The sequence below is a fragment of the Ceratotherium simum genome, chromosome 2 (genome assembly GCF_057802395.1).
Source record: "Ceratotherium simum simum isolate JZ-2026a chromosome 2, ASM5780239v1, whole genome shotgun sequence".
NCBI classification, from domain to species: Eukaryota; Metazoa; Chordata; class Mammalia; order Perissodactyla; family Rhinocerotidae; genus Ceratotherium; species Ceratotherium simum.
In genome coordinates this window covers 12,306,325-12,327,254 of record NC_141901.1, presented here as the reverse complement: position 1 = coordinate 12,327,254, position 20,930 = coordinate 12,306,325, and the positions used below count along the sequence as shown (strand labels likewise).

Genomic DNA, 20,930 nt, shown 5'->3' with positions numbered 1-20,930 from the left:
TACCTGAGGTCACCAGGACACTTGATAGAGCTAAACGCAAACACCTCTTATGATTAATTCATTTTTTCACAAGGTTCTAAAAATTGCCTAATGAGAATCACTATAATGTAATGTGGGAGACATCATCAATGATGGTCCCCAGAGATCCTTGGTCTCCTGGTAGTCACATCCTTGTATAATCCCCTCCCCTTGAGTATGGATTGGGCTTCATGACTCACTTCCAAAGTACAGAATAGAGGCAGACCAATGGGATATACTTCCAAGATTATATGTTGTAAAAAGATTGCAGCTTTTTCCATCTTGGGTTTTCCTTCTGCTCACATGCTCTGAGGAAAGCCATGTGGTGGTGCAGCCTTATGGAGAAGCCCATGATGAGCAACTGACATCTCTTGCTAACAGCCACATGAGTGAGCTTAGAAACGGACTCAATCAAGTGTCAGATGACTACAGTTCAGCCTGATACCTCAGTTGGAGCCTCCTGAGAGACCCTGAGCCAGAACCACCCAGCTAAGCCACTCCCAGATTCCTGATCCTCAGAAAGGTGAGACAACAAAGATAGGTCATTTTAAGCTCCCATGTTTTGGAGTATCTTGTTATTCAGCAATAGCTATTATCCGGAAGAACAGATTTATACAGGGGATGACAAACTAGAGCTTGTGGGAAAACGCCTATTTTTGTAAATGAAGTTTTACTGGAACACAGCCATTCTCATTCATGTACATATTGTCTGTGACTACTTTCACACTACAACACTGCTGAGTAGTTGAGACAGACTGTATAGTCTGCAAAGCCTAAACTGTTTACTATCTGCCCTTTATAGAAAAAGTTTTCTAACCCCCCGACTTATAAAATAAATTTGATTTGAAATGACCAAACAATACCGATTTGGAAGTGGAATCCCAAGTAGTGATCCAATTTCTTCTTTTTGAAGATTAAATAACTTGAATGGCTTTAAGATGTAGGTGGCCTGTCTAGCAGCATATAACTAATAGCAAAACTGGACAAGAAATCCAAGTTTCCTAGCTCCCAATCCAGTGGTCTCTTCAATACACCATACTACTCTCCCTAAGATTAGCCACCAAAATAACATTGTTTTGTCATGAGTTTCTAGTGTTACTTTAAGTCAGTCACTACAGGTCCCTTTGCATAATTTCCTTTAACAGCATAGTAGTGTTCACTAATGTGTTTCAAAGTCTTAGCAGATGGCCTTATTCCTTGAGTAAGCTATTTCAAAGGTATATATGAGAAAGGAAAATGAAAGACTATAGAAAGACCCATAGAAAAGGTGACTTAGCACCGAGAATAGTTATTCGGCTTAATTTCATTATTTTCACTCTTGCTGAGGGATTGCATGGTTCAAAGTGATAAGCTGAATGATGTACACTTATTTTCAAATATTACCTGCTGAATTTATGTAAAAATCCTTTTATGAGAGAAAGCAGATGAGCACCACCAGTTCGACTTCCTGTATCCATAGCAGATATCCCTAATCAAATAAACACTCTTTCCCATTAAACTGCAGTGCAGTCTCAGAATCCTTCTCCATATCACGCTTCAGGAACCTACCAGTCAGTTAAAGCTGGCACCTGCATTAAAACTCATGCACCTTCTATGACGAGATAACAACACTGTAGTCTATATACAGAAAACGTTGATATAAGTTGGTTTCAGACCTCTTTTTAAGATTGACTGGCTACTGAAAGAACTTAACTTCTATCTATTTAACTCTAAATCAGCCCAAGGCACACATGTAAGGAGAGAGCTAATGTACAATGTATTTGAGAAAGGATCTGTGACTGATTTAAACTTATATCAAGATCCAGTGTAAGTGCAACTTGCTCCACGAAACTTTTCCTGATGTGCAACCTTTGTCCTGGTTTACCTGGGCAGTCCCAGTTTGTTCCTCTCATCCTGCCATAGTTATTAACCGCACCTCCTTTCTCTCTCAGTGGTGTTCCAATCTGTATGAGAAATTATATGGTCATCCTATTGATGAACCAATTTGGAAGAAGCCTCTCCTTCCTCTAAAACCCCTGACTCTCACTAAAGCCTGGAAAATTAAGAAGCAAGTTACAGTCGAAGAAAAGAAAGAGAATGCCTCTATACTCTAGCTTTTTCCTTCTTCCACTCACCCCCCTCTTTCCTTTCACCATCCAACCTCTTCATCTCCATTGCCCTCCCTCCCTGCCGCCCATCCTGAGTTCGGTTAATGATTTCTTCATTCTTCAAAGCAGAAGAATACCGCCTGCTCTGGAAAAATGATATGGCTTTCTCAGCCCACTCATTGTTGGAATTTTTCCTTATTTCCCAACCTCCCCTATGGCAACTACCATGAAGTATGGGCACATGGCTCTTTGTTCTTTTTAAACTGTGACTGGCATGCTGCTCTCCATGCCAACTGCAAAGAGAGAAGTTGCTTGGTCACCAAGCCAGCACTCTCCCAGGGCGCCCAGCCATGGACACCACAGAGACAGCCTATTCTAATTTCCTGGAAGTCACATTACCCATGATGATGGGCAGCTCTGGGCTTTGTTCTCATTCTGAACTTTACTTCCTCTTTTGATCAATCTCCTTATTTTTCTCCTTCTCCAGCATCATTTACTCTATTAACGATTGTATTACGTGAAACTAGTAGACCAGATAAGCACATGGCCACATAGGCAAGAGAGTCTACTAAGCAATCTGTGATTTCAAACTTCTCCTTCCAAGCCCCAAAAGATAGTTTTGAGGCTATGGAGTGAAGCAGAGTTATGGAATGAGATGGAGAAACTGAGGCAGAGACTTAGAGGTAGCATCCTCCGCCTGCTGCCTAACAGCTTAAGTACTTAGGTGTAGTTGGGGAAAAAACCAGGAGTCAGATGACCTCCCCTTGGGTTATCCAATCAAACATCTAGCTTTGTGACTTGAGACAAGCTTTCTCATCCACAAAATAAAATAAAATGGTTGAACAAAATGATCTCCAAGATCAGTTATGACATTCCATGACTCTGAGTCTGAGTAGGCTGGTATGTCTTTCAGAATTTACCTTGGTTCCACCTCCTTAGAGATTCACAGCAGCTGTTTTCAGAATCGCATTCTTTTACAACAGCTCATGAAAGAAGGAAATGGGGTTAGAGTCATAAGTTTCCTTCCCATTTCAGCACACGAAGATGGACTGAAAAGAGGCTATTAAGAACAATCTCCGGCTTCCTCAAGCCCCTACATTGTCAGCAATCTCCTACCTCTCAAAAGACAACTGCCTCCTTCTTCATCAAGAAGATCAAGGCTACCAGCCAAAACCTCTCTCCAATCCCGCCCTGGAAGCCAACAACTCATCTATCTGCATCCACCCTCGCCGCCCTCCCTCCAGTCTCAGGGGAAGATGGGTCCTTTCTTCAGTTCATGTTGCCACTGTTGCCTGGATTCAGAATCCCTTCCTCCCCCACCTCCACAGAAGGGCTACACTCTTGATGATGATTCTTCTTTAAAATAGTTCCAGGATAAAATTATTCCAACCATTCTCTACAAGGTGGAAATTGAGGCCATAAAATGACCTTTTCCTTGTGATTAGGAGCAGATCCAGGACTGATTCTTTAAGAGAACATTAGATTTTTGCATAAGGGTGTTGTTGAGGATGTTGTTCATTGTGCTAAGCAGTTTTTTCTATAGGTGGTCCCCCAGGAAAAATTTGTATCCAGTATGATTATCTATGCCAGTTGTTCTCTTGAGCCACTGTTTGTTTTCATCTTACAAACAGAGTGAGCCAGGTAGCTTAACCTTGCTTCCTCTTTGTCTTGATTCCGGGAAGTTCAGAGCTAAATCTGTGGTCTAACTCTAGCACTCTAATACGTACACATGCACTCATTTTGCATAATGAATTCACCACTGACTTAATCTTTTCTTACCTGTCCTCATTTTCCTTTTATTCCTCTTTCTTATCCATAAGTTTCTTATTTTAAACTATCATATCATATTAAAATATGAATTACACCTTAAGTCCTATTTGCAATAAGGCATGGTATAATGAAGCCCTAAACAAATGAATAAACATTTCCTCTAGAGACCTATTATTTAGAAATATGTACACAAAATTTACAAGGATTTCTCTTGCCATAGAAATAAAGTACAACTATATAAGAAAGTAAAACTAAGAAAAGCATTGGAATAAGCCTTAGAAAAGGATTCTTTATCTGAGTTTTAGTATTGGCCATGATAAATTCTTGAAATAAGGTGATCCACTCAAATTAATTGCATAAAGATTCTGTGGCAGCTCCCCACGAACTCTAAAGATAGAACAGACCACCGCTACATAGGCCATCTTCACTGTGTGTCCTTTTCCAAATTACCTGTGAGGGACTAGCATACTAAGAAAAGAAAAAAACGTGATTTTTATCTATTTGCTGACTAAGGGTCTATGATCATGCAGGAAGGTCCCAGAATGACAGAATTAGAAATAATAATTTTTTTCCATTATATTAAAATCTATGGAAAAGGAGTAAACTGAACTCTTGAACAGAAGAGTTAGCTATAATTACAAAACGTATTTAACTGAAAGTACTATACTCCACATGAAGTCAGTCTGAATAATTGTCCTTCTAATACTGACTGTGAATACACTGTGCTATTTTCACAGTTAATGGTTAGGTCATTGAATAAATGGCAATTATTACTACAGTTATTATCCTATATCTTCTTATACTATACGACAGGTACCAATTCTCTATCGACCTTACACCCCTGCCTAATATACTCTCCTTCCTGGTCTCTATTACCCACCTTTCAGAACAACTTCAAATCCCTTTCCCTTCCCAATTGAGTCCTTCTGGTTGGGAAGAGCGGAACATATAAATGATTCTTAGAATGATTATTCTGATGACATGTTACAGAGTTAATTTTGGGGGTAGAGTGGAGGAAAATTAAAAGTAGAAAGACACGTTGGTTAGTTACTGTAGAAATTCAGACTTACGGGGCCAAAGATGATTAGAGATAGCACTTGGCTTTATTCTACTCAGTACTGCAATTATATTCATGTATGTCTGTCTCTCCCACTTGAATTCTTTGTGACTGAATTAATGAATGAGTAGATGAATGAATAGAATGAATGAGATACAAAAGAGGCCATTGTGACATATTTATAAATCCCTCTCTAATGGCTCCTCAATCAAACAGGGAGAAGTTAAAAATCTATACTTGAAAGGGAACAGGGCCATTTACCATCTTGCTCATCACTACTCTCCTCCCCAAACTTTGGATGTGCTCCAGGTTGTTGATGTTCCTCATAAAATCTGCTGCCCAGAACTGAGCACAGGCTCCAGATAGAGTCTGATCAGGACTATGTCTAGAGGGAGCTCTTCCAGCCATCTGAACACTCTCTTCTTTTTTAACAAAGCCCAGAATTGCTGGCATATTTTTAATGGCCACACTTTTTTTTTTTTTTTGCAGAGGAAGATTCACCCTGAGCTAACATCTGTGCCAATATTCCTCTATTTTGTATGTGGGTCACTGCCACGGCATGGCCACCAACTAGTGGTGTAGGTCCACGTCTGGAAACTGAACTCGGGCCACTGAAGCAGAGTGTGCCAAATTTAATCACTAGGCTACCGGCCAGCCCCTCACACTTTTGCTTCATATGAAGCTTATGCTCATGATTATTCTCACATTGATTAATGCAAACACAAGTATCCACCAGCTTGGTTAACACATTTTTTATATCCTAAAATATAATTTCATCCCTGTACATTTTCATGGTAGTGTGCTGAGCCCAGCATTCAATCTTTTAAATTTTTACTTAAAATAATTTTGAATCCCTAACTCTGTCATAGTCCTAAGTGCTTTGACCCCTGAACTTTGCAGCATTCATTCAGTAGGCAATTCTGAGTGCCTACTGGGTACTGAGCACAGATGGTAGACACAGGCCTTCCTGGAAAATAAATCTTTTTGAAAGTATAGTAAAGGAGATGCTCATTGTACTCAGTTTTGCGTTTTTACACTTACATATGAAAGAGGCCGGGGTGGGGGGAGATAAGTCACAGATTCCCTGTGGGTCAGGGTGACTAATGTCTCATGCTTTCTGTTTCATAATGACTTTATTACTATATAAGGCACGATCTTGCCCCTGTAAACTCCACACTGACTTGAATACCTCTTTTACATCTCTTTTTCAATCATCTGCTCAACGTCTCCTTGAAGATGTCCACCATTTCTTCAAACTCACTGCTGAACTCAATGCAACGTCTCACCAAACACTTTCATTTATGAAGCATTTTCAATTTACAAAGCACTTTCAACAAATATTATCTCATTTGAACCTCACAATATCCCTTTGAGGTAGACAGGGCAGTGAAGTACTTCTCTGTACCTTCTCTATTAATATCATTCCACTGCTTAAGTCACTCAACTGCTCAAGCCCCATTGCAGCTTCCCAACTCATCAAAAGTAAAAGCTGAAATCCACACAATGGCCTGATAGGCTGTGTGTTCTGTCCCCACCAACTGATCTCTGCCTAGTTCATTCTACTCCAGCCATAGTAGCTCCTTGCTGTTCCCTCTGCCTGGAATAATCCCCCAGATTCCATGTGGCTCACTCTCGTACTTCCTTCAGATATCTGCTCAAATGTCATCTTTTCAGGAAGACCTTCCCTGGACATCCTTTATCCTGCTCCCGCAGCAAGTACTCCCTGTCTCCCTTATTCTGCTCAATTTCTTTCCACAGCACTTATCATCACCTGGCATATCATGTATTCACTTGTTATCTATTGATTGCCTGTCTCCTCCATAAGGGAAGGGATTTTTTTCTTCATCACAGTATCTGCAGGTGCCTAAAAGAGTGCCTGGCCTAGAACAGGTGCTCAATTAACATTTGTTGACTATCGATGACTATGAATATGAGTGAACAAACGATTACATTATGTGACTAGGCTGGAGCTAGGATTAGAATCCAGTTCTTCTCATTTCTAGTTCCCTAGATCTTTCTACTATGTCACAGTAATTTCCCTAATCATTTTCAACCTGTTACCCTTTCCTGCCTAGATTGCTACAAGAGCTTACAAGGTCACCTTTCTGCTTCCAATCTCCCTGGTTCATAATACTGATTCTGCATGCTGCCTCCAGATTATTTTTCTGGAGAATTACTTCCATTTCTGGTATAAAGAGGGTAGAAACTCTGATTTTCCTTCCACTGAAAACTAAAACTTGTTAATAAAATACAAAAATAAATTTTAAATGAGCTGAAAGGAAATTAAAAGTTACCTTCAGAGCCCATGTACAAAGTAAAAATAGGAATCCAGAAAAGTAAACATTCTCTGAAGCCAATGGCTTCCCTGAGGACTCTCTTCATTCCTAGTGCCCTTGAACTTCAGTTTGACAGTCTTGTGAGAATCTTGGATAGGAACAAAACTTAGGGCTTAGCCAAGGTGGGGAGTTGTATGGGAGAGGCCCACAGAAAGCCAGGACTCTCAACGACTATACCATCAATAAAACAGAGCACCAAAAAAATCTTTAAAGCCCACTTCATCAAGGGAGACAGGTTGAAAACTACATTCCCCAATCTTGACTCAATATGTAAGGTGAAAATCTCCCCTGAGAAGCAACCACAAGTCAGCCCTCACAGGTTTGCATTCCAAATTCATAATAACCTACAGTCTAAAAAACCTCAAGCCAATTATATATATTTAAAGTGATTTCTTGTTAGTAGAGCCCTAGGCAACTGACAGACATAAAAGAGCATATCTTCAATCCAGGCCTGAAAGAAATTTGACAGGTAAATTTTCAAGGAACACAGGCTCACAATCAAAAATCATAAAGCACGTATGAGGAAGCAAGGCTCCATGAGCAAGAACCAGCAGAAATAACAACAGAATCAGACTGGCTGACATAAAATATAAAAGAAGTATACTTAATATGTTTTTAATTAAAATTTTTATTTTGAGATCATTGCAGATTCACATGCACTTGTAGGAAATATTATAGAGTAATACTGAATATCCTTTACCCAGTTTGCCCCAACGATAACATCTTGCAAAACTATAATACACTATCACAACCAGGATACTGACATTGGTATAATCCACCAATCTTGTTCAGATTTTCCCATTTTTACTCATACTAATTTGTGTGGGCTTTAGTTTTATGCAATCTTATACATGTGTAAATTCACATATCCATCATCTTAATATGTTTTTAAAAATAAAAGAGAATATCTAAAGCATGAATAAGTAGGGAAATTGATTTTGAAAATGACTAGGCAGATATGAAAAAGAACTAAATAGAACTTATGGAGATGAAAAGTATACTAATAAAAATTAAAAATTTATTGGTGGGTTCTAAGAGCAAGTTAGCCAAACCTGAAGAAAAGAGTCAACTGGGCAATAAATCTAAAAATAGTTACTCAAATGCAACACAGAGAGGCAAAGGTTGAAAAATTGAGAGATGTTAAGAGATATGGAGCACAGAGTAAGAGGAGTAATATATATTTAATAGGAAATCCAGAAGGAGATGATAGAAAAATTAGAAATATATTTGAAGAGATATGACTGATAATTTCCCATAATTGATGATGGCATGAGTGCTTAGATTCAGGAATGACAATAAATCTCAAATACAATAAAAGAAAAATCTACATCAAACATATCACAGTGAAACTGCAGAACACTGACAACAAAGAAAAGATCTTGAAAACAGCCAAAGAGAAAAGGCAGAGTAAATCTAAATAAATGACAATTAGACAGCTAACTTTTCAACAGTATTAATGGAAACCAGGAGATCATGGTATAATATCTCAATAAGAGAAAACAAACAGCCAATCTAAAATTGTATACCTAGAAAAGTTATCCTTTAAGAAGTTTGGTAAAATAAAGACATTTTCATAGAAATGAAAATCAAGAAAGCATATGACTAGCAAAATTTAATAAAGGAAATGCCAAAGAATGTCTTTCAGGGATAGGCAAACTGATCCCAGAGGAAAAATCTAAAATTCAAGAGAGATGGTAGCTATTAAACAGATACATATATTAAAACAGATGTCTATCAATCAATCGATCTATCAATAGATAGATTATTTCTATACATATCCCATGTATATCCCAATTGCTTACTCTTCAAATCTCTTAGCCCAACATCTAAGGCCTTCCCAACTTAACTTTTCCAATTTTCTCTTTCTTACTCTTCTCTAGGAAATCTCCTCTCCTTTCAAGTTGTTCTTATAGTGGCCTGAATATATTTGCACATGACTATCTGTACTTTGGTGCCTATCTTTGCCCTTGCCTACTAAACTCTTTCTCCAGATCTTCACTATTCATGTGTTAAGGAGTCCACCTCTGACCCAATGTCAGCCCACAGTGATTTCCCTTTCCCTTCCCTCTTCTCTTCAAGCACATGTTCTCTGAAACAATCATTATATAATTAAAATAAACAAATATTTATTATACACCCACTATGAGCTAAGCACTTTGCTAGGCAGGTAAGACTTATACCTGACACACAATATAGAATGGAGGTTAACACAGGCTCTAAAGTCAGAGTTTAATCTCTGTTCCGCTACTGAATGATGATAGTTATTTAACTATCTAAATCTCAGTTTTCTTATATATAAAATGGAGATAATCAGCTTCTTGAAGCTACTATGGGCATTAAATAAGATAATTCATGCAAAGTGTAGATTACAAATACCCTTCTTTTTCAATACAGACTAGCATGCTCTACCCCACCCAAACCCTTACCCAACACTACCATTTCCCGCTTGTCATTGATTTTTCATTTAAGTATGTGTTATTCATTTTAAAAATATCAATTGAGCACTTCCTGTGTTATAAGAACTATGAACAAAGAACCTAAAGTCTTGTGCAAGAGACATACAACAATGGGTAATTATGATATAGTATGATAAATATGTACTTGGTCAGGGGTTAGCAAACTTCTTCTTTAAAGGGCCAAAGAGTAAATATTGTAGGTTTTGTGGGCCACAGGGTCTCTGTTGTAACTACACAATTCTGCCACATGAAAGCAGCCATAGACAATACGTAAACACATGGATATGGCTGCATTCCAATAAAATTTTATTTACAAAAACAGCTGGCAGGCTAAATTTGGTCTAGGGGCCATAGTTTGCCAACCACTATACTAGGGTAAGAACATTCCTTTATTCAATATTTATTGAACACTTCTTAGTCTATTCCTTTGGCTATTCTATGTGCGAAGGTAAAATAGTAACCCAAACATACAAAAACTCCTTCTCTAATGGAACTTACATTCTAGTAGAGAAGATGGATATTAAGCAAAATTAAAACTATATATTGCATCTTAGTGGCAAATTCTAAAAAGAGAAATAAAACAGGAAACAAACCATTAAGAGTCAGAGGAGTGTGTGAAATTTTAGAGGAGGTCATCAGGAAAGGCTTCACCTAGAAGGTGACTTTGAAAACAGACCAGAAGGAAGTGGGAAAACCAGCCACGTAGAAATCTGGAGGAAGAATATTTCAGCAAAGTGAAAAGCCACTGAAAAGTTAATATAGTAAGAGTATGTCTGCAAGAAACAGTGAGAGGGCCAGTGTGGCTGGAATGCAGTAAACAAGGGAGAGCACGGTAGGAGATGAGGCCACAGAAGTACCTGGTGCCAGATAAGGTCGGGCCCTGTAGTTCACAGTAATACTATCGGCTTTGAGTCTGAATGAGCTGGGGCTGCTGGAGAATTCTGGACAGAGGAATGACTTGATCTGAGTTATCCTCTAATAGGATTACCCTGGCTGGTAGGTTAAAAACAGACTGGGGGACGGGTGCAAGAGCAAAAGTGGGGAGACAGTTAGGAGTCTCTTGTTATAACACAGGTGAGAGACAACAGGGCCAGAGCAGAGTGGTGGCAGGAGGGGGATGAGAAGTGATACAAATGAGATCACTAATCCCTATTTGAGGACAGAGGAATGTTCTCAGGAAGGAGGAAGTAACATCCTAACTGAGACTTGAAGGATGAGTAGCAGTCATCCAAGTATGAAGCTGGGGGAACCCGGTGCATAGCCGTGGACAGAGGCCCTGCTGAGAAGCAACAGACACCCTGGGATTCAGGAAACTAATGGGTCAGCAGCTTCCTCCACGGGGTGACTCTGATGAAACAAATCCTCAGAAAAATCCGATGCCCAGACTAACTGTATGCTCCACCCACTCCCCAACCTGATTTTCTGGGTTAGGGCACCATCCGGCAACAAGATTCAACTTTCACTTGGTCACTGGAGTAACATACAAACAGGGTTCCCAGAGGAAAAAAAGAAAACATGTGTAAGAGTGCAGCTATCTCTCAGATTCCTAGGCTTAAATTCCAGGAAGAGATCCCTACATGAAATCATCTGAAAGAGACTGGCATCTAGCCAGGGTACCAGGAGCTCCACCTCAACTCCTAGGAAAATGTCCAAGTATCTTGCACAACTGAACGTGACTGGAGACGAGGGTCTCTCCTAAAAACTTTCTAAGACGAAATATTTTTAACCCAGACATGTCACATGGCTCTCTCACAAGTCTGTCTATTTGGCTAGGAAAGAACCACAAAAAGGATGAAAACAACCTCTCCCCACTCACCTGGGGAGGAAAGTTCTCTGAGCCAGGTGAACAGAGGAATTGTGGATTTCATGTACTCTCTAATACGGTAGCTACTGGGACTATGAAGAAATTGGCCTGTAGGACACTTCTATTTGTAGGGGAACGTTTTGAGCTTACCTGTAAGGTGTTCTTTTGTTTCTCCCCTTCTATTCTCTTTGCCTGGTGAAATGAGCATGAGAAGGTGAGACTCATCTCTTTAGAGTGTGCACCGCTTGTGCATTTTGAAGAGGAGGGATTGAGGAGTTTTCTTGCTGTTCAGTTTCTTCCATTTCTCTTCTCTCTGCCCTATTCTACCCCTTACACTTATTTTTCCTGCGCATGTTTTTTTTTTGGCTGCAGGGAACTTTGAATCTCAACTTCAAAAGAAACCTATAATGAAGCTTGGCTGATATTTAACAGACCCGCCACTGCAGGGGCCCAGCCCGACCATTCCTCTGGCTCAACAGCCACAGAGGGTAGGTGAGCAGAGCACAGCTAACCGCAAGCACCCAGGTCTGCGCAGCACCGATTTCTCCACCTGTTCCCTTCGATGTCACATGCATGCATCTGTCTTCCAGGCCCTGGATACACACCCTGTAGTGTGCAACTGTAGACACCACTCTCTGCCGTGCCCCTGCAGGGCACCCCCCCGCCCACCCTCTTGAGGACTCTTTTAGAGGGAAGTGGGTCATGTCCCAGCATTGCTATATGCAGCAGTCCTTCTGCCCTCAAAATCCCCAGCAGCAAACCTCAGGGAATGAGGCAGAGAAGAGACAATGAGTCATCAACACACAGAGACCTTAGCCCACCACAGACTTCAGAAAACAAACGTTCCTGGCATTCTCTTGTCGGCTTCACAGCATGGTGTGACACTAGGTGATTGATGGCTTGCTTAAACTGTGCTCAGCCATTTGTTTTTATTTGAGGATTTTTCTCCACATAATAACAATATTATGAGATCTGACACATAGAAACAAAAAAAAAGTGGCAAGCACACTGTTCAAGATTTGGCTGGATACTAAGCTCAACTCTGAAGTGAAAAGGAGAGAAAGAACAAGGGATAGAAAGTAGGTTGAGCAGCAAAGAACCTTTCATCTCTGAGACATAATTTTAGAGGAAAAAATAAGAGACAATTCATGACCAAAAAGAAGCTGAAAGCCTGCAAAGACTGGGGAAGCCGAGTTTGCCTTAGGACACAGAGATTCCCTTGGCTTGGCTTCTGAGGATGCACCACAGGGAGTGGTCAATGACATCTGTGATTTTACTGAGGGGCACTCTCAACCCCCTTCCTTCCCTCAGCTCTTGGAGACCCTCTCTCAGTGCAGCTACTATGGAGAAATAGACATCTGGCCTATGTAGCTTTCCCTACCCACAGGTCAAGTTCCTTTATCTTGGTAATTCTGTTCAACTGGCCGGGTAATGTATCTATAATTCATATCTCCTCCTGACCAGCCCCAAGTCTGATAAATACTCTCCCTTTGATATGCCCATCTGGGTTACAGATGTTCAGTGCTGGATTCCTCAGGCTCTCTCCTTGCAGAGCCCTTGGGAGAAGAACTTCTTTGGGTTAGATTTCTGGTTTCTTGCCAGGGGTGGGAAAAGGAGGAAGGTCGAGTAGGATTTGACAAATGAGGAGGATTGTTCACATACCACTCGTTGTCCTTGCATGTCAGCAATCTATCTATAGGTGCGGCCCCCACTTCCCAACCACCCCCCTCTAAACTGTGAGCTCCTGAGTAGAATGGTAAACTGTGAGCTCCTGAGTAGAATGGCTTTGTGCCTGGAGCACTGTTGGCCCAATAAAGGTCTGGCAAAGCATTTGTTGAAGTTGGATCTCTTCAGAGTCACACTATAATGGAACTGTGAGCTTGAGTTCTGTGATTTAATTGTAATAATAGGGATGCTATATACGGGTAATTTAGTTCAGAGACAACCACTAATTCCACCAAGTCGGAGGCCCTCACAGAAATCCAGAGATCTACGTCTCTATGACTCCAACGTCCTTTCAAATGATCCAAGCCACGGCACAGAAAAGCCATCTACACTCCACGTTCTGCTGTTAGTGCCTCAGCCTGGACTTAAACCCAGGGAACTGAGATAAAATTACTCAACCCCTCTACTAAGTTATTAGCACTTATTCTTTACATATTCTTTATATTTGTCCCTCTCCTTAGCTTACTGTGTCTGCACATCACAGGAACTTAATAGTGTTTTTCTAAATATGGATCTTGGCAATAAAAGTTATAAAAAACCCTCAATATTTTTAATGATAAAAATTCATCACAAGGAGTATAAGGCAGAGGATGGGAGAGGGAAAAAAAAATCCTACACATGAAATAAATACAAGGGAGATGAGAAGGAGAAAACTTCTCCTTTCCACTACATTCTGCCTTCAGATTACTTCCTCCAAAAAAGGAAATTCATAGATAACTATCCTTTATTAGATCAACATAAGTAGAGATCCAAAAGTATGGTTTCTACTGTGAACAAGTACTAGACATTTGAGGAAATTCACCAACATGAAAGACAGACAGGAATTAAGGAGAAAAAAAGGAAAAAGAAAAGTTGCCTACACATCAATCAGACACAGTGCACAGAAAAAAATATTCAGAATGAATCTTATTTTTAGCCTCATAAAAAGGTTGCATCCTTAAAATAAAAATAGATTAATATAGAAAGTCAAAGAATAAAAAGGTCTTAAAAATATGATTGCTAAAATTAAACATTCAGTAGAAAAGTTGGAAGATAAACTCAAGGAAATCTCCAAAAAAAATAGAACAAAATAACAGAGATAGAACATATGAGACAAAAAAGAGGAAAAAAAAGAACATAAAAAATAAATTCAGGAGATCCATCCTCAGGAGTTTTAGGAGGAAAACAGAAAGAACAGAAAAACTGAATAAAGAAGTATCAAGGGCCGGCCCCATGGCTTAGCAGTGAAGTGCGCGCGCTCCCCTACTGGCGGCCCCGGGTTCGGATCCGGGCGTGCAATGACGCACCGCTTGTCCGGCCATGCTGAGGCCGCGTCCCACATACAGCAACTAGAAGGATGTGCAACTATGACATACAACTATCTACTGGGGCTTTGGGGAGAAAAAGGGGGAAAAAAAAAAAAAGGAGGAGGATTGGCAATAGATGTTAGCTCAGGGCTAGTCTTCCTCAGCAAAACAAAAAGAAAAAAAAAAAGAAGTATCAAAGTAACAATTTAATCAAATTTGCCAGAGATAAGGGGCATGACTGTCCAAACTGAAAGGACCACTGGATGCTCAAAAAAAAAAAGCATAAGAGGGCAACCCTAAAAAAATTATCATAAAATCCCTAAAATAACAAGGCTAAAGATAAGATTCCAAACAATTTCAAAAAGGAAAAAAAATTCCACCTCTAAAAAGACACACAATTATCTATCTAAAGCTATCTATCAGAAGCTAGAGGTAATTAATGAATTTCTTCAAAAGTTTGAGAGAAAATGTTTTCCAACCCAAAATTTTACACCAAGACAAACTCTCGGTTTTGTTTAAAGGCAAAATAAAAACATTTTAGGAAATGCATTTTCAGACAAAGTTACCTAAAATGCCCTTTCTTAGAAAGTTACTGAAGGATGTTTTCCAGTAAATAAGGTAGTAAATTAAGAGATACTTATGCAATTCAGGACACAGTGGCTCCAATTCAAAAAAGCAGTAATGAGAAGTTCCAGGCTGACAACTGTGCAGCAGACCTAAAGATAACCAGCCAAGACTGGAAGAGGAGAGGAAAACAGAATGAACTAGAAGGAAGAGCTCCAGAGGAGTGTAAAACAGAGAGAAAAAAAGACATATTCTATAGATTAGCTGATATGAGAAAGCATTGAAAACAACTGATATAAAAAAAATGAATGAAGGAAAAAAGGAGGATGGGAGGGGGGGAAGAAGGGAGGAAACAGAGACCCAAGGTGTAGGGGAGGGTGGGGGAAGAAGCTATACCAGAAAGGAAATATAATAATAGAATAATACTCTGTTTTGTAATAAAAAAAATATTTCATAGTCACAATGTTGTAAATATATGTAACTTATTCAACTAAAAATAGTTAAATAACTATACTGGAAAGATGGAGGGGAGAGAAAGGAGAAAATGTTAAGAGTTGAAGTCTCATCTTTATCATAAGAGCAAGTCAATGCATAACGTTCAAAATTTATGATTCAAGTAATATAAATATAAGATTTGGAGATACAGAGGTAATTGCTAGAAGAGATAGGTGAAATAAATTAAATATGGGAGCAAGGCTAAAGAGTGGAGAGGGATGGGGAATAGTTAGGCAAGGGACTGTCATTCGTCCTTATGCCTTTTGTTACAATTTGATATTTTTAACTGTGAAGATTACTTTGATTTAAATATTTTTAACTATCAAAAAGCATAAAAAGTTCCTTTTATTCCACAAAGCGAGTTTTGCCTGTAGGGGTAAGAAAGTTTGAAAAATACCTATGTCTACAGATAGAAAGGAATGAGTTACCATGGCAACTCTGCAGCAGTAAGAAGAATAAGTTATAAACACCCAGATAAGGCAGTGGCAATAGGGATTTAGAGAGATAAAGGGCCACTCTAAGGAGAATGATGCCTAGGTACCTTGAAAGACAGCTCTCTCAGTCAGGGCAGTGGGTTGTTATGATGAGATAGTAGAGAAATGAGAACAAGCCAGATTTCCCCGTCTCCCCAGAGATCCTAAGAGTTGGCAACCACTGTTGTTAGTGAGGTTTAGCTTCTGATTAAGGTTATCAAAATCTACAAACCAAACTCAAACAGAATCTTTCTTATGTGAATATTTCTGGTAATGTGATCAGTTCCCTGTGTATTATTATGTAAACAAAGGCTTCCCATCTATCAGCTCTAATAATGATAATAACTAAAGTTAGTTTAGAGCTATTTTTGTACATTGAAAATTTGAGAGTTACCAAGCACTTTCCTGTACCTTATTTTATTTGATTTACAAAACAACCCTAAGATATAGGTAATGCAAAGTATTACTGCAATCTCCCCCATTTTATAGACAAGAAATCTGAGTTTCAGAAAGTGATTTGCACAATTTACATAGCTAAGTAGCAAGGACTCTTGAATTCAACTGTGTCCCCTGATGCCATATCTTACACTCAATCCTTGACATCACATGCCTGAACTACAGGCCACACTGTTAACTGGTATTAGCTGACTGCCCACACACAGGGCACCAAGAGGACTGCCCACACATAGGGACACTGTGAATTACCATACAAACGGAGGCCAACAAACACAAAGGTAACAATCCAGGTACTGGGTGGGAGCTGAGATCCAGGCCCCCACCTCCCACCAACACTACACCCTAGCTCAGGCGTGAGCCTTTTTATAATTTGTACAAAGGCACCATTTATGTAAAAGGGAAGCCTTGCCCACATACACAAATTAACAAGTTTAGCCGCCTACCTCTCTTCTTTCTTACCTCCCTCTAACACTCCCCAACCCTGCAACGACCATGAAATGGAAATCCTCTTATTGGCTTCTGTCTCACACCAGAAGACACACCAGATCCATTCATTCATTAAAATAAACATGAGATAAACATATATATATGTGTGTCAGCTGCTATTCTAGGCACTAGGAATTGAGCCTAGTGGTTAACAAGGGCTCTGATCTCACAGAGCTGATATGCCTGGCAGGGGAAAGACAAACGAATGCACGAGAAAAATATCAGAAGTGACAAGTGTTATCAGAAAATTAAAATGAGTTGACATCATAGTGATTGAATAGCTGGCTAAATTGGGGGATCAGGAAAGGCATCTCCAGGAGGTGACATTTAAGTAGATATTGGAAAGATAAGAGAAGACCCACCAAGGGAAGACCAAAGAAAAGAGGACTGCAAGAAGAGACAGCTAATGCAAACCCCGGGGCGGGAACAAGCTTGATCGGCTCAATGGAACAGAATCGAGTCAGTGAGGCTGTGCAGTGAGGGTGGGATGAATGTCTGTGGGGAGAAGCTGGAGAGGCAGGCAGGGGTCAGGCTGAGCAGAGCCTATGAGCCAGGTGGAGAGTTTGGACAGTGGGAAGTACAGTGGGAAAAGTACAGTGGGAAAAAAATTTAAGAAGGGGAGTGACAGGATCTGATTTACCTTTTACAAAGGACCTTTCTGGATGCTGTGTGAAGAATGCAATTTAATGGGGCAAAAGAGGAAGACTCCAGTCGCCTAAAGGAGACTTGTGATTAGATGTAGAATGCCTTGTATGCGTGAAGCTGCTGAACTGCTCAAACTGCACCAGAGATCAGGCACACGAGAGGCCTTCTCAAGGATTTGTGTTACTTTGCTGGGAACCTAAGACTAGAGAAAGAGTGCTCATGTATAATTGGTGCTGAATGGTTTCTATCCATGTATACACCTCGTTTATTCTCTGTGAAGATCCCTGGCTTCCTCGGATAGACTAAGTTGTTCAGCTTCCTATGCCTCAAGCACCTGGTGCGTATGTCTTCAGGTACACTTCACACCACATACACAGTTGTTTGCTCCAGAGACTGTAAGCTCTGTGAGGGCTGTCCCTTGTTTTACTCATCTCTGTGTCCCTAAGTACTTAACACAACACCTGGTACTTTACAAAAGCTCAATAATGGCTGGTGGGGTGGATGAATGTTTGATCTGGGGGCTGTGCGAACCCTCTTTTGTCTCTAGAAGCCAAAGGGATAAAACAATGTTAGAAATGCACCCTACAAGCAGGACACCCCAAGCCCCAGTCCCTTACCTCTTGGGTGAGTCTGGGTCGAAGCAGGTCTTGTGCACATCAGTCACCTCAGGGTCACAGCAATCCCCATCATCAAAGTCGTTCAGCATATTGTTGCACTCCACATGGCAGAGCCCATCCCTGCGGTTCCAGGAGTAGCACCGGCCCTGCAGGCGGCAGTCGCCCCCGTCATAGCCCGTGAGTGGGTGCTCACACTCAGGGTCACAATGGTCATTACCAATCTTGCTGGGCTCACAGTTCACAAGCACGACCCGGTGGCGCAGGGTGGAGTTGTGGACCCGGTGGACGCTCAGCTGCCAGCTGATGTTGTAGCGGTTGAAGGCTTCATTCAGCGCCTCATGCTGCCGACTGATCTGCTCCTCACTCACGGTGGGGTTCAGGCCCTCATCGTCACAGATGTTCACCACCTGGTAGCGTATCACCTTCTCTCCCCGAAGGGGCCAGTGACCATTGTACTGAGAGATCAGTTCCACATTGTCACAAGCTGTTTGCCCACAGAGTGGGGGCTGCAAAGGTGAGAGAATCTCAGGCTCTGGCTCAGAGCCCTGGAGAACCTCAAGCCTTGGGTACTTCGCATCTCTAAAGGGGGCCCACTGTTCTTCCAGGGGCTCAAAACTGGCTGTCAGGATCAGGGTAGTCAACTCCTCCACGCCACTTGGATGCTGAGGACTGTGCTGGAGGTGGCTTTGTGGGAGAGCAGTTGACCAGAAGACCAATGTGCCCAGGTGTCCACGGAAATAGTGCCCGTTCTCAGAGCCATCACCCCCCAGGATCAAAGAGCGGCAAGATGCCATGAAGGGGCTGTTCAGGGGACCAGACTGGTCTGAGCTACTGGCTACCTGAGTGCCATCCACATACAGGGCCATACGCTGTCCGTTGTAAGTGGCTGCCACGTGTGTCCACGTGCCTGGTTGGTAGCGACTGTGGCCAATCACAATGGTGGCTTTCTTCACGCGGTCAGTGCGAAGGGAGAAGAAGAAGCGAGCATCTCGCCTTCCCATGTCCTTCCCTGAGCGGATGCCCAGGGCCCAGCCCTTGTCACTGACAGTGTGGGAGCAGTTATCAAACACACCTGGGAAAGAAGGAAGGGTTGAGGGGAGAAATACCAGATACAAAGGGGGATGAAGAAAGGGAGAAGAAAACCCATGTAAATAGCAAGTAGGTAGGTTTTTAATGGGAAAAAATTAAATGATACAGATTCCTCACCTGAGATGCCTGTCCAGTACCCCATATCAGGCCATTCTGACAACGTCTATCCCTAAAAGGAATCTGACTTGAGATTCCATCCAATTTAACTCATTCTGGTATTTTTAAATAACCAAAATGGAAGCTGGAAAGGGGATGTCTAATGCAAGTGACAATCGTCCTCTAGCACTTTGTCACAAATGTTCCTCACGCTGACTTTGAGTCCATGCCTTCCCACCCTGATCCTAGCCCCTTTCCATTTCCTCGAAGCCATAAAAGCCATCACAGTTTTTACAAAAGGCAGTAATCTCCTACCCCCTCAAAAGCTCATTTTTCTCTACTGGAGTTGAAATGATGATTCTCACGGGGAATACAAGGAGTTAGTGAATCAGGGAGTCCCTCAGAGAAGACTAATATCCCAGAGGTCACTCTCAGCACACTCTTCCCTCCAGTGCCTCTCTAAGGGCGAGGACACCCACCATGGAGAACAGTAGTTCCCCAGAGTAAGCAAAATGCCTCTGCTCCATGGTCCTAGCCTGAAGAATCAGTCAAGTCAGTAAGAAGAATGACTGCTCTATAACCAGTGATGCCCACCACAGAACAGAAGCGGAACTCTCGCAGATAAAAGGAGCTCCTCACCACAGGCTACCTTATCACCTTGCTCATTGCAGTCATAGGACTACGAGTCCAATGGAATACACAAAAGAAGGAACCCCTGGAGATAACCAGATCATTAATAAGTTGGCAGCAGGAAGGAGGAACAAGGTCAGATGTAACATGACCACAGATGAAAGAGAAATCCTGAAGGCAGTTTGGAGGCCTCGAATGTTCCCCTCTTTGGTATGAACCACCATCTCCTCCCAGGCATCTCTTCTAAAACATAGCTAGAGTCTCAGGAGCAGATCTTACTTGTCAGTTGCATAGAGGCAGTACACTCACACAAGAAATGCTTAAGAAATGCTGCTTTAACTAATGGATGAATGATGGACAAATCTGCCGAACTTGGGATCAGACACCTGAGACTAACACCAGGAGCTGCTCTCCCCCAGCCTTTATATAGAATTTTATTTATTCCCCTGACCTCCTATATAGTCCACTCAAACAGTACTTCTCTATGAAGACTCTAGATTTATAAGCCATGAGACCTCCCATTCTGATTGCAGGCAGGTGTTTTAAAAAGAGCTACATTTTCATAAATGACAGAATATCATCTCTTCTGCCTGTAGCATAAATTAATAACTTGTGATTTAAAAAATAAAAAGTGCTTTTTAACAAAATCAACTCCTCTCCGACCCAGTAATTCTAACAGTTAGACTTTGAAGTACTGGTGATGACTAGGTACGACGCAATGGTGATGTTCCAGTTTTGTTTTGGGGGGATTTTTTGTTTGTTTTTGTGCTGAGGTCTAGGTGGTCAAGGAAAATAAGAACTACTGCTTTACAAATTCTTGGATGGGGTGGATTTTCAAAA

The 20,930-nt window shown here is 41.1% G+C and overlaps 1 protein-coding gene across 1 annotated transcript in view; it reads right to left on the bottom strand.

Annotated features, from left to right (window-relative positions):
• PAPPA2 (pappalysin 2) overlaps positions 1-20,930 on the bottom strand; it is a 278,580-nt gene that overhangs the window by 227,299 nt on the left and 30,351 nt on the right. Inside the window, exon 2 of the mRNA XM_087438266.1 lies at positions 18,276-19,347. Coding sequence (XP_087294392.1) covers positions 18,276-19,347 — 1,072 coding nt within the window. The remainder of the gene's footprint in view (positions 1-18,275; positions 19,348-20,930) is intronic.